General features: G+C 36.3%; 2 protein-coding genes across 2 annotated transcripts; one reads left to right on the forward strand and one right to left on the reverse strand.

The window, feature by feature from the left end:
* Positions 1-4,534: 4,534 nt before the first annotated feature.
* Positions 4,535-7,313, forward strand: LOC121806322 (NADPH-dependent pterin aldehyde reductase-like). The gene is made up of 5 exons (XM_042206318.1): positions 4,535-4,839; positions 4,940-5,009; positions 5,858-6,051; positions 6,513-6,685; positions 7,061-7,313. Exons 1-5 carry the CDS (start codon positions 4,585-4,587, stop codon positions 7,128-7,130), a joined length of 762 nt encoding a protein of 253 aa, XP_042062252.1. The 5' UTR covers positions 4,535-4,584; the 3' UTR covers positions 7,131-7,313.
* A 425-nt stretch (positions 7,314-7,738) lies between these two features.
* Positions 7,739-13,107, reverse strand: LOC121809540 (chloride channel protein CLC-c-like). The gene is made up of 8 exons (XM_042210242.1): positions 12,883-13,107; positions 12,566-12,778; positions 11,963-12,163; positions 11,283-11,460; positions 10,423-10,685; positions 9,684-9,953; positions 8,243-9,371; positions 7,739-8,156 (listed from the first exon to the last, which is right to left on the reverse strand). The coding sequence occupies exons 2-8, from the start codon at positions 12,757-12,759 to the stop codon at positions 8,067-8,069; spliced, it is 2,325 nt and encodes a 774-aa protein (XP_042066176.1). The 5' UTR covers positions 12,760-12,778; positions 12,883-13,107; the 3' UTR covers positions 7,739-8,066.
* Positions 13,108-13,456: the final 349 nt, after the last annotated feature.

The raw sequence follows: 13,456 nt of genomic DNA on the forward strand, positions 1-13,456 counted from the left end.
CGAGGGGGAGGTGGTCGGTGGAGGGGTCGAGGGAGAGGAGGCGAGATGACGACTTGACGGTGAGCAGCAGCGGTAGAACACCGGGAGTCGGGAGCCGGCATGTTTCCGTCAAATTTTTGAATTTCCGTCCAAATTTGGAATTTCTGTCAAATTTTTGACGGAACCATCCAAAATGGACTAAATGTGACCCGTTTTTATTTGTGAGGGACCGAATAATTCAAAGATAATGTTTTAGACCAAAAAAAAATCGCAATATGTTAAGCACCAAAATGAGCCTTTAGTCTACCATTTTTAGTAATGAACCTCACATTCCACTATATCATTTTCACTCACATTTTATTATAAAACTAATACTTTAAAAGTATGACTCACTACCTACTAACTTTTTCAACGCACTTTCCTTTATATTTCTTAAAACCCGTACCTAGTTAAACTGTGATAAAATTTAAAGAACGGAAGAAGTATAATTTTACAAGAGTACAAATTAAGGAAGTATGGTAGTTTGAATGCCACAAGTACCTAAGTTTAAAAAATATCTTCACATGGATCTCCTTATGTCAAGACTTTACTATCCAAGGATAGAAAATACGGTTAATCGCGACTAGATGATGTTAAAGAAAAGAGAAAGAAAAGGGAAAAAATGGCACAACTTGACTATAAATTATAGAGTGAACTGCACAAAAGGGCCCTAACTTTTCGCGGTGTAACAGTATAGGCCCCTAACATTTAAAAATCCCACCACAAGGATCTAACAAAATATATAATCACAAACCGTGTTTTTTCGGACCATAACACCCTCAGAGACTGAAAGGGCAAAGTCGTCCTTTTGCATGGCCGTCATCACATGCTGCATATTAATTATTCAAACAAATAGTATTTTCAGTCTCCATGTCAGCCGCTGCAAAAGCACAAGTGAGGGATATATGTATATGCATATGCATATGTATATGTATATGCATATGTGTGTGTGAATAAATTCAATTTCAGATCTATGAATAAAGGATTTTTCTGTTTGGAATTTTTATGTCGGAAATTGAATATCTGACACTGTTCCTTCTCAAGTTTCAAAATGCACTACCTTTCCTTCTTTATTTTTCTTTGCATTGCAAGACAAAATATTACATAATACATTTGTTGGCCAATTTAAGATTATTGATTGGTGAATTAATTCAGGCGTCTCTTCTTTTCATTGAACATGATGCCCATGTTGAATTTAGCAAATCTTTACATGCCAGAGTTGCACACATGTTAATTCCCACTCTATAAACATTGACTTAATTAGGGTTTTAATTAATGTGTTTTCACTCTAGTTATAAGTAGCTAATTGATTCTTATTTATGAAGTGTTTTAATTAAAAATTGAAAATTCAAAGATGTTTTGAAATTAATTTCCCAACCCAATACAAAAATGTTGTCCCGAAAATGTGGCCATCCCCCCCCCACACTAAGAGCATTCAAATCAATAACATATGTAGGGAATTCACGTTTAAAGGGCGACAAAATAATGAGGAAGAAGAAATTAATTAACAAAAAAGGTAGATACTTATCTACAAATTAAAAATAATTAAGTAAAATTGAGAGAAAATGCTTGAAGAAAGAGAAAATAATTATCTTAATAAATCATTGTATTTTGACTTGGGAAATGCCAATTCTCTACCGAAGTAGATATATAGCTGTATATTTAATTTTATTTAGAACACTAAAGAATAATTTTATAGACTAATACTGTTGACAAGACAACTCTTACAGATAGGGTGCAGGTTGGTGCAGGTTTAGTAGGTAAATAGTCTAAACTGCCCTTCAGCCCATTTGGGCATTTTCGTCCGGAAAATGGCAAAATATACAAGGTTTGTGATTATATATTTTGTTAGATCACTGAGATGGGATTTTTAAATGTTAGTGGCCTCTGCTGTTACACCGCAAAAAGTTAGGGTCATTTTGTGCAGTTCACTCTAACTTAAAATAATAGTAGAATTAACTTGAATAAAATCAGAGTATCATCTCAATAATAAATAACTTCGAATAAAATTGTATCTCAGCAATATATGAACTCAGAAGAAATACAGAGTACTGTTTAACGAGACCGTTCAAGAGCGAATGACATCATGTAAGTGACAAAATTCATCCCAGTATTATCAAAAGACGCCAACCAAAATTTATTTGGTTCTTGTAGGATCAACCATTAATATGAACCCAATAAAGTTTGACTAAAATCTATTACTCTCGAATTTTTGTGTTGGGTCGAAATTGATGGTCCTAATTCGAATGCTTTGATAAAGTGGTGCCAAATTGATAAGTTATTATTCCATATGTATATAATATCTTGCATTATTATTTAATTGCATTATTTAATTAGATAATTTAGGGATTGCATATATTTTTCATATCTAGGTTGTCTTGCTCATTAAGTTAGTATTACTATTAATATTAAAAATATTGTTATTGTTATTCTCTTCAATCAAGCAACGAAATAATCTATTTTACATTTCAGAGCATCCATTATAGTGTGGATATCCAATGGACTAGCACTAGAACATCCAAGAAACACCTCCTGCCACGTCACTAGGACATTCCACTGCACTGCCACATCCCTAGAACATCCCACTGCACAATAGCAGACTAGCACTAGGACTAGCCGACGCCCTAGCCAATAAAACAAATTGAAAAATACGATTAATTCATTTTAATTGTTGGTGTTTATCAACTATACAAAAAATGAAGTGCAATGAGTTGTAAATATTGAGTATAAATTAAAAAAATTGGGACGTCCGTGCTCTTGTCCGTCGCCTGCCAACATAGCGGACGAGCGCACGGACGCCCGCCTTTTATGACGGACGACCTCTTGTCCGACTGGGACGTCCGTCACCCGCTCGCCGCATGCAATAGTGGACGTCCGCGTCGGACGAGCCACTAGGCGGTGGGACGTCCGTTATTGTGGATGCTCTTATCGTATTTACTTTTTCCGTTTAGAATCTCACAAATTACCGATTGTCGATAGAGCATTGTTTCTCTACGACTTTCTCTATCTTCCTCAGCTTGATAAAGTTCTTATCCTTATCACACATTGAACTACAATAATATTTAAATTTACTAGAGATTTTAGATCAAAATTATCAAGAGATGGTTCTTTTACTTTGAGGAATAATAATTTTAAAAAGATGTTTTTACATACACAAATTTTGCGTGAAAACTCTAAACACAAAATCTTAAGTAGTGAAGTAGTAGTATTATAAATGAATCGTATTTCTTTTTTTTCGTTCTATTATAGTAGTAAGTGAATAATTGTTTATTAAGTAAAAAACATTTACTTTCTTTTAATTTTTCACTCCTTTATTTTATTTTGGGTTCACATCTCATACTCTATTATATCTCTACTTATCTCATTAAATACTACTCCTACTACATTATCTTTTAAAAATGAAAACTTATGAGATAATATAATATAATTAATAAAGTAAGAGAGGTAAAAGACATTGATTAAAATATTATTGTAAGAAGAATTTAAAGTAGAAAATTTTTAATATTAAACGAACTAAAATAAAAATAGTTGCAAATTTTAATTTTGGGCCAAAAAGAATGTGGCTTGGGGCTCATATGCAATACAACAATTTCCGAAAGAAAATACTAAGGCCATGTTTGGTTGCCAGGATTCTGTCTGGGAAAGTAATCTGATTCCTTAAATTTTAAATTCATGTGTTTGTTTCCATTTTTAATCAAACTGAGAAAGTAATTAAAATCCTGAAACAAGGAAAGTTAGTACAACTTTCCAGGATTTTGAATCCTAACTTTTCTTAGTTATTCTTTTTCCCGGTTTTAGGATTCTTACATATTTAATGCAATATAGTATAGTTTTATTATTATTATTATTATTATCATTATTATTATTATTATTATTATTATTATTATTTATTACAATATTTTAAAAATAATTTAAAAGTATAAACCATACTTAATTTCAGGAAATAAATAACTATAATTCAAATTATCATAATGATAACTATATTATTAATATTTATATTTAATTTTTATTATAATAATAATAATAATTTATTAAATAATTAAATATAATTATAATTATATAATAATATAATAATTATTACTTTATAAATTAGTAATTAACAATAAAATTGTAGTAAAATTTTAAATTATAACATTTATTCAATTAAAAATTTAGTAAATATAATAATAATAATAATAATAATAATAATAATAATAATCTTATTTATTATTATTATTATTATATATTATGATGTATAATCCATATTTAAACTATCCATCATAATAATAAATAAAATAATATAATTATTATCATTTGTAATTAATAATTTATTAAATAATATGTATTATTATTTTTTATAAATAAAAAACGATAAGTATATTTTTAGTTTAGTGTTTAAATCAAATATAAACTTTAAAATCTTGATATTTTCCAAACACGGGAAAGTAAAGTTATTAGGAATCATATTCCCGGGATTCATTTTCCCAGGAATCATTTTCCTTGCCAACTTTACTTTCCCACCAACCAAACATGGCCTAAGAGATTTTGAATCACAATTTTATACACACGAGGTCGGTTGAGGAGGCCATGACCACACCTCTACCGCCGACCGCCATGAACATCGTTGCAGGCGCCGCTTCCACTAGTCTCAAGACTGTGCTAATTACAGGGGTCAGCCGCGGCCTCGGTAAAGCCCTAGCACTTGAATTGGCCAGTCGCGGCCACACCGTAATCGGCTGCTCCCGCTCGCCGGAAAAACTCTCAGCTCTCCAAACCGAGCTCGCCTCCGCCTCCGATGGCCGGAGCAATGCTGACAAGCATATATTCATGAATGTTGACGTGGTAATTCTTCGACTATTATGCTTCTCATTTCTCTAATTTTCTTATCTGCTGTGATTGTTTACTTTTTTTTCTTTTTCTTTTTGTAATTGCTGTTAATCAGAGGTCTAATCGTAGTGTTGAGGAGTTGGCGCGTGCTGTGGTGGAGAAGAAGGCTATTCCTGATATCATTGGTATGATGAGGCATTAACGATTTTGTTTTTGCGTCCAGAAATTTGTTTGTTTTTGTTGTTTCAGATAGTTATTTTGTGGAATTGGTTATCTTGTTATGATATTTATTCTTCGCTGCAAAGTAGCCTAGTTTGTTTGTGGATGAGTTTCTTTTTATCTCATTTTTTTTATTTATTTCATGATATTGTTATGTCATACTATTATGTAATATAAACTGAATACTGTCATGGCAATTTGCAAAATGCTATTGAAATGTCATGTTTTTGTTATAAATCGCTTCTGCTATTTGTAAAGCACAAATAGTTCATGGAATGTATTTTACATCTGCAAGTTGTAAGCATACGGTATACCTCGGATATAACACTTAAGAGTTCAGTTAGCATGTATGGGAGAGGGCTTAAATGTAATGTTGGACTGTGATAGATCAGTTGAGTGGTTGGGGAATGCCTGGAAAGCCTTTTAGATGCAGTATATCAGACATGAATCACAATTTATTATCCAGCAGCACGTTTTAGTATAATCTTTATTAGACCAATTAGAATACAATCTACAGGTTTTATTTGAAAAGGCTTCCAGGAAAAACATTATCGCCTTGATTGATCAGGCTGTGCCCTGGTAAAATGGTTCTAGTACTGGCCAAAGGTGAACAACAAGTAGATGCATCCAGAACTTAACTTCCATGTTTATGCTTTTGAGTTTCCTAAGCTATTTCTTTTTTTCTTTATGAGGTTTAGTGTGACTGGTGTGTCCAGAGAATTACAAATGTTCAACTGCAATTTTTTTTTGTTTTGCTTGTAAGTAAACCTGACATAGCATTACTTAAGTGGATTCATGCATGGCTTTTTTCAAGTGAACAATGCTGGGACAATAAACGGGAACAATAAATTATGGGAGGTTCCGGAAGATGAATTTGACACTGTCATTGATACGAACATCAAGGGTACTGCAAATGTACTACGCAACTTCATTCCAGTTATGATTGAGAACAAGCATGGGATAATTGTCAACATGTCGTCTGGATGGGGAAGATCTGCTGCTGCACAGGTAATATACGTTACTGCATGTGTATTTTACCCATACTCTTATATTTCTAGGCTGTATGCATGTGTACCTAGCACCTATTAGTTATTTTATTGAGTATGTGAAATATAGGCACTATTTTAGTTGTTAACTTGTAGTGGCTACTACACAACAAATTAAAGGATGCTTCTTACATTGTTATGCTTTAATGTGTTGCTGAATATTACTATTTTTTATAACCTATTCCATGCCAATGAACTTCATCTGAAAAATCATTTCATCAGCCATCAGGTTAAAAGATATGTATGGTGAGCATTTCTTAGTTTCAATCATTGATCTTCTGAAGTTGATCTATACCAGATAGGTGTAAGATGACCAAGATCTGAGCTCCGAATTTCAATCCCTGAGTGCCTAGATCAGTAGATTGTAAGTCCCTCTGTTTTGGATCATGTTTCTTATGAGGTGGGACTTTATGAAAATACTAGGTGGCTCCTTATTGTGCTTCAAAGTGGGCAGTGGAGGGCTTGACAAGGTCAGTTGCGAAGGAGCTGCCTCCTGGCATCGCTGTTGTTGCGCTCAATCCTGGTGTGATCAACACTGATATGCTTCAATCATGTTTTGGCACTTCGGCTTCTCTATACCCAACGCCTGAATCATGGTACACACACACTCTCTCTCAGTGCATCGATTGTAGTCTTCTTTTGTGAATTTATTAGTGCTATATTTCTGTTGCTATCAGCCTGAAGTGCTATCTTTCTTTTTCTATCTATTGGCTCCTTAACTGTAGTGAAGAGTCAAAAACTTGCCTGTAGAAGTTCACAGAAAAATTAAGTAATTATAGATGAAATACACAGTCGTCAAAATTGATCGGCTCTCGAGATCCATTGAGGCTACTTATCTTTGTTTCCGAGATCTGATCTGAATTTTGGTTTTCTTAAAAGTCCATTTGCTTTGGCTGGGTTCAAGTAGGGTTACAAGTTGTAGTGAATATTGATCTGTTGAGCTAAAGTTGTTTGGTATTTTTATTTTGCAGGGCACCTAGGGCAGCTACTCTGATTCTGCACCTTACAGTGGCTGACAATGGTGCACCTCTCACCGTGTGATATGACACGACGACATGGATGTTTGGTGCCTGAAGTCTGAAGAGTAAATCCATCCTGTTTTGTAGACTAGTAAGGTAATAGATCATTCATGTAAGCTAGTGTGCCCTGAAAAAAATCATTCCAGTTTGGCTCTAAAATGTCAGTTTGAACCCGAATATACTAATCATTCAATAGTTTTTATTATGACGGTCCTCCGCTTGGGCAATTAATTGTTCCAATGTATCATTGGGAGCCATACTGAATTTCACAATTGAGAATGAAAAAAATTAAGCGAGAAAATTGAGTGAGGGAGGAGAGGTTTTTTCCTGAAAAAAAATTATGTGATGAATGAGATATTAATAAATGAATTGGAGGATAAAAAAAGAAAAAAGAAAAACGAAAAAAGAATGTTAATATAATGATTTTATTTGAGAAAGTGAGACAATTTTAAAAAAAAATATCAAATGGCTATAAAAACGAAGCCCATTTGTAGGAGTCCGGCCAAGATGGGACAATTGCAACGCGTCGAGACGCGACACTATTCCTAGCTCGCGTTGTGGATGCTCTAAACTCGGCAAAACATTTATTCTTTAAAAATATTCGTAACAAATAAAAACACATTCACACAATAGACCGGAACTGGAGTCTCACATAAAAAGTTCATGTTGCCAGATTGCGTCTCACTAATTGGCTTCGTTTCATCATCGGCAAACATTATGAAAGCAGCTATCCGCCATAATTTGTTCATCTTAGTTGAGCTGGATGTGTATCAAAAACTATATATACATATATACGTATGACTCTTATCCTAACTTGGGAGTCGATTATTGGTATGCCCTGGTTTATACGACATATACATTCATCACAAATACACGTTACCCAAAATATGAAGCAATCAAATAAATCAGTCTCTCTCAGAAACTGGCACGTTTTCAACAACCGAACCTTAAAGGCTGTCTATTTGTGGTGAACAAGCTCAGGGTAGAGCCCCAATACATGCTCCGGCATAAAATCGTGCCTTGTCAAGATTCCGACCACCGGATGTCTCTGCAAAATACCAAATAGAGATGTCAAACAATCCAAAAAAGCTATACGATACAGTGGCAAAAGCAGAACATGGCAAGTATTATTACCCCGGGTGTTTTGGGGATAACGCACAAGTGTCGGAGGGCGAGTTGTCGAAAGAGGATGGCAGCTTTGGCAAGAGACATGGTCTCTACAACCATGTAGGGGGATGAGTTGGTAATCGGATGGAGATCAACATACATCTCCATTTCCTCCGGGGTCAAGTCGATGTCGCTCACTTTAAGCCCCTTCCCCAACCCAGGCTTAGCAAAGTCAAAGGCGTCATACGTCCTCAAAACTTGCCCTCCACACACCACCCTGTTCTTGGTGAACTTCTTCCGGTCGAGCAGCACCAGTAGATGAGACCTCAGCACAAGGCCGCACAGCTCCGGTGCATCTGTGAATGGAGGCTCGTCGATCACTGGAAACCCGTTGTGTCCGGTCGTCTCCAGAGCATGCATTATATTCCCGACCTTCTCAACACCAGAGAAGGTGATCAATGGGCCAGAGCAAACGTCCCCAGCAGCCAGGTGCTTCATGTATGGCTCTGCATGGGCTTCCAAGTAGGGCAACCCCTTCATCTGTACAATTTGGTCGTAGACGCCATGGTTGAAACTGTCCGCCACTGTTTTCGATATGAGGAGGACAAGCATTATCAAGGGGAGCATCAGTAGGTTGTTGGTAAGCTCCAGGAGTATTACACAAAGAGACACTGTCATCCTCATGGTGCCACCGAGGAAAGAAGCAGCTCCCAGAACGGAGAAGAGGCCAAGGTCAAGGGTAGACAAAGAACCCAAGAGTCTTCCAACAAGGCGCCCGTACGTGGCTCCAGCAAGTATGACAGGAATGAAAAGCCCAGACGGGATAGCAATGCCATAAGTAGCAATTCCTAGGAAATATGTCCCAGCAAAGAAAATGATCAGTGAGGAGATTTCAAACTCGTTTCTGTTTGTCGAACTCAACAGGTTACGGATGGCATCATCGCTAGTGTTGAGAAAAAGGGACGCCAGATCATTGTAGTGTCCAGGCTGACATTGGAAGCTCTTGTAGTTTCCAGAGCGACCAATTGTCGGGCACTCTTTCTCCGATCCATTAGGACATGGAATGCACTTTGCCAACCATGGCAGGCCGAAGGCGAAACAGGATGTCAGAAGGGTAATAACTGCGACAAGTAGGACTCTGAAAGAAGGGCCTCTCCTGCAAGGAAACAAATAACAATATTTGTTAGTAACTATAGAATTGTGACTTATAGTGGATCAATTAATCATCGACAGCAAGGACAGAAGCAGTTCTTTGTAAAGGTGGAAGAAAGAGAGGGGTGTCTATCAGCTAAATAGTAAAAACAGTTAGCCAGAAGAAAAACAAGAGGTTATACAACTGTTGTTGAACAAGTTAGACAAGAATGTTTATAATGATACGAAAGTGATCTTTGAGCATGATTTTAAAATGTCATCAACAATAGTTGCAAAGTTTACATAAATAGTGGAAGGGCAGAAGGCTGAAACATACTCGTTAACCAAGGTATATGTTCTCAAGACTTTGTCCACAAAAAAATTGTATATGCTTCCCAAAAGACCTCCCAGAACTCCAATTAGTACAACTGCGAGCAGATCTGCATTGGTATAATTAGGAATTGCAGAATGCATTTCAAACATAATGAGTCCTCCTTGTCCGAAGAGTCCACAATTGCCACCACGGCAAAAGTTTATGAGACTTCTTAATACAACAGCTACAATGGCAGTTGTGAAGAAGGTCCTCCAAAGTAGAGCACTCCGCCACCTGGAAAACAAAATAACAAATACAGATTATCCCTATTATAGTGACAGAAGGTCTCACAAATGTTCCATATTATATGGCCCAAAAGTCAAGTTGTTTTTCGAATATTTTCAAGAATCTGGAGATGCAAACAGAAAACAAATGGAGAGATACTGTTACTATCCTAAAATACAGGCACAAGCTAATTCCCAAAGGAAAACCATTTACTCTATTTTCATACTGAGCATGCATGCAATCCATCTAATCACCTAAACATGATGAAATGCTTCATATGTACGCCGAATCAAGAATAGCCATTCACATTAGGTAAGGAACAAAGTAAGATTTGATATTTTCTAAGAAATTCTTATAACCTTCTCATAAGCTACAGATATCACCAAAAATAGTATTAATCCTCAATACACTTTAACTAAGCAAGTTTATATATGAAATTCAGCTGTTATATCTCTGAAAGCAGAAGAGGGAATGATACCAAGACGCAGCTTCTTCAAGGGCAAAAAGCACACCACCAACTGGGGCGCGAAAAGCTGCAGCCACACCAGCAGCAGCCCCACAAGTAATCAAATCCCTTCGGTCTCTATCATTTTTGAAGTATCTGAGCCACTTCCAAGTTAAACGGTATTTTCGAGAACCTCCTTGCCCAAGTAAATTTGCTATGCAGGCACCGGTATGTACCATTGGTCCTTCTTTACCAACAACCAATCCAGCAGAAACTCCCAGGATGGAACCAAAAATCTAGAAAATTGGAATGTGAATTAACACACAAGAAGAATAAATCAAAATTCAGAAAAAAGGAAGAAGAGGCATAATTCAGTTCCTTGAGATTATAAATTTGTAATGCAACAATGAAGGTAAAACCATTATCTCGGTTAAATCAGACAACAAGGAACCATACAATTTGTACAGACTTAAAAAACATTAGGTAAACACTAAAGGCTATTGTAAAGTGAGCCATCTAGTTAATTACAAACATAGATGAGCATGAGTAATTAAACTCATAGATTTGAGCTTGCTATACATTTCATACAAACTTGACCATGGCTCCTTTTAGTGAAATGTGAAAAGGATCTCAAGCATAATTCTGATGCCTGTGCTTAGGACCAGATCTACTGGCATTAGGAAAGTGCAATTTTATATGCATCATTTATCAGAGTACATGTTATATAAATAAGATTGATCCACTATTCCAAGCTTTGATCACCAATAAATCTACTCTCACTCATAAACCTATGCACAGATTTCTCATTTCCTTTGGTTTATCATTTTATCACTGCAACAGGGAAAATCTGACAATTTACTAATTGGGAAAATCAAAGCAAGTCGAATTCAAACCTTCACAAATAGGGTACTTGGAGCGAGGATGGAATGAGCGTCAATGCCATTCAGATAGGCTTTCACTTCTGGTATGCCAGAGCCAGCTGCTGCTGGGGCAATATACGCGCATAACGCCCCAGCACAAATAGCCAGAATCACATTAGTACCAGCAAATGCAGCAAATGCCTGGAGATACCTGCAGTGGAATAAGTTAATTCAGGCTTATTATCATATATTGATGGTGAATAAAGTATTTGTCAAAACAAATTCAAAAGAGTCCATTTTCACACTCCCAATATCACACAAACATGATTTATATGATATAGTAATCAATATTGTGGGGGAACAATATGGGGGATTAGACATCAACCTCACAATAGGATGTTGCTAAGTTTCCATACCATGTACAGGCCAGGTAGATGAGGCCTAGGCTTCATCAGAAGTTTGAAAGTAATTTAATTTGTTAGTTGACACCAGAAAATAAGGTGAATACCAGCAGATATAAGATTAAAATGGGCATTTAAGTAATAAATTGGACCACTGGGGATCGACTTTTGGCAATATGTGACAGATGGCAATGCAGCTCATGTGCACCCACCAATTTTTAGTAGGAAGCAGATGCTCTATATGTGACTACTCACAAGATTTAAAACAAATATGAATGGACTTAAAATATCTCTAGTCAAAAGTGTTCTTACTTATCATTAAACATCAAATCGCTAGTGATCACAAGCTTGTAACCAGCAATATTCTCAACTGCCATGTTATTTAAGAAACCAACAAGTCCTGTGCACAATCCTATGAGAAGAGCCAGTGTCCATTTGAGAAAAATATACTGAAAAATCTGAACTCGTTTCCTAGATCTCCAATCCTGCTTAAAGAGATCATTCTCAATCATCCTGCAAAAAGAGATTGCAAATAAGTGGACACATACTAGTAGATCATTCACGGTGATTTCAGATCCACTAATTCAAGTAAAAAAACTATGAGCACAACACTAAAATTTGTAGGTAGTCCTTTTACTGCAAAGTGCATTTTGCCATGGAAGTAGCCTAATTAATGAAGCAGAGTTGAAATACTAGGAAAAGCAGAGTGGCATACATAGTTAACCAACTCTAATCCATACTCGATATATATAGTTGGCTCAAATGCATTGAAGATCGAAAAAGAAACAACAGTCAATCCAAGTCACAGAAAATTCTCGACTGATGAAAAGCCAAAACAATCACCACGAACTAAGGCAAAATTTACCACAATGATACTGATACATGAAAAAAAGTTGGAAAAGGAAATATTCATACTCGTAATCAAGGCTTTCGATGGGATAAACCTTGGCGCCAACAATAGCAATCTGAGAGGTGGTATTGATTCTACTCCTGAGATTCAACAACGGCTCCCTCGCCTCCGAAAAAGAAGAAGCATCGCTGCCTCTTCCGTCGTTCTCTATGTCACCTCCTCCATCAACGTAATCACTTTCAGGCTGACGATGATCCATCGATTAGACCGATAAATAACTGAATTAAGTTCAAAAAATCACGATTCGTCGAAAAGTCTCAAAAATTACGATGATCTCGCAGATTCTAGATTAGCAGTGATGATATAGACACACGGGAAGTACATGTTATATTTCTGTAAAGGAAAGGGAGAGAAAGAGAGGGACGCGTGAGCGTGAGCGTGAGCGAGATAGTGGTAATGGTAGAATGAGAAATGCAATGGCAAGAGCTTGAAGCTGCTAAAATGACGCCTGATTCAGATTCTCCACTTCAATAATAGTACGAATTCAATGCGTTGTCTCTAATAGATGAGCAATAATTCATTGATTTGTTTGGACTTTTTGTAACTATATATGTGTGGGGAAATATCATATGAAACTTGCACATTACTTTCCTTTATTTATCCATAAGATCTAGTACAATTCTTAATCATAGATATCGACAAGTTTTAATGTTTTGCAATATTTAAATATAATACTCCCTCCGTATGAAACTTGCACATAACAACTTTCCTTTATTTATCCATAAGATCTAGTACAATTCTTAATCATAGATATCGACAAGTTTTAAGAGCATCTGCAACGGTGGACGGAGGGACAGTTTTAAGAGCATCTGCAACGGTGGACGGACGGCGTCCGTCCGTCCGTGCCGCTGGCAAGGACGAGCTCCACCGCCGCTGCGCTCGCGCCGCTGGCACGG

The sequence above is a fragment of the Salvia splendens genome, chromosome 6 (assembly GCF_004379255.2).
Source record: "Salvia splendens isolate huo1 chromosome 6, SspV2, whole genome shotgun sequence".
NCBI classification, from domain to species: domain Eukaryota; kingdom Viridiplantae; phylum Streptophyta; class Magnoliopsida; order Lamiales; family Lamiaceae; genus Salvia; species Salvia splendens.

Coding starts and splice junctions, on each gene's coding strand:
- LOC121806322 (XM_042206318.1), top strand. CDS start 4,585: ATGACCACACCTCTACCGCCGACCGCCATGAACATCGTTGCAGGCGCC. Junction 4,840..4,939: donor TATTCATGAATGTTGACGTG/GTAATTCTTCGA, acceptor GCTGTTAATCAG/AGGTCTAATCGTAGTGTTGA. Junction 6,052..6,512: donor GAAGATCTGCTGCTGCACAG/GTAATATACGTT, acceptor TGAAAATACTAG/GTGGCTCCTTATTGTGCTTC.
- LOC121809540 (XM_042210242.1), bottom strand. CDS start 12,759: ATGGATCATCGTCAGCCTGAAAGTGATTACGTTGATGGAGGAGGTGAC. Junction 9,954..10,422: donor CTTGAAGAAGCTGCGTCTTG/GTATCATTCCCT, acceptor TTTGTTTTCCAG/GTGGCGGAGTGCTCTACTTT. Junction 8,157..8,242: donor TTATCCCCAAAACACCCGGG/GTAATAATACTT, acceptor GGTATTTTGCAG/AGACATCCGGTGGTCGGAAT.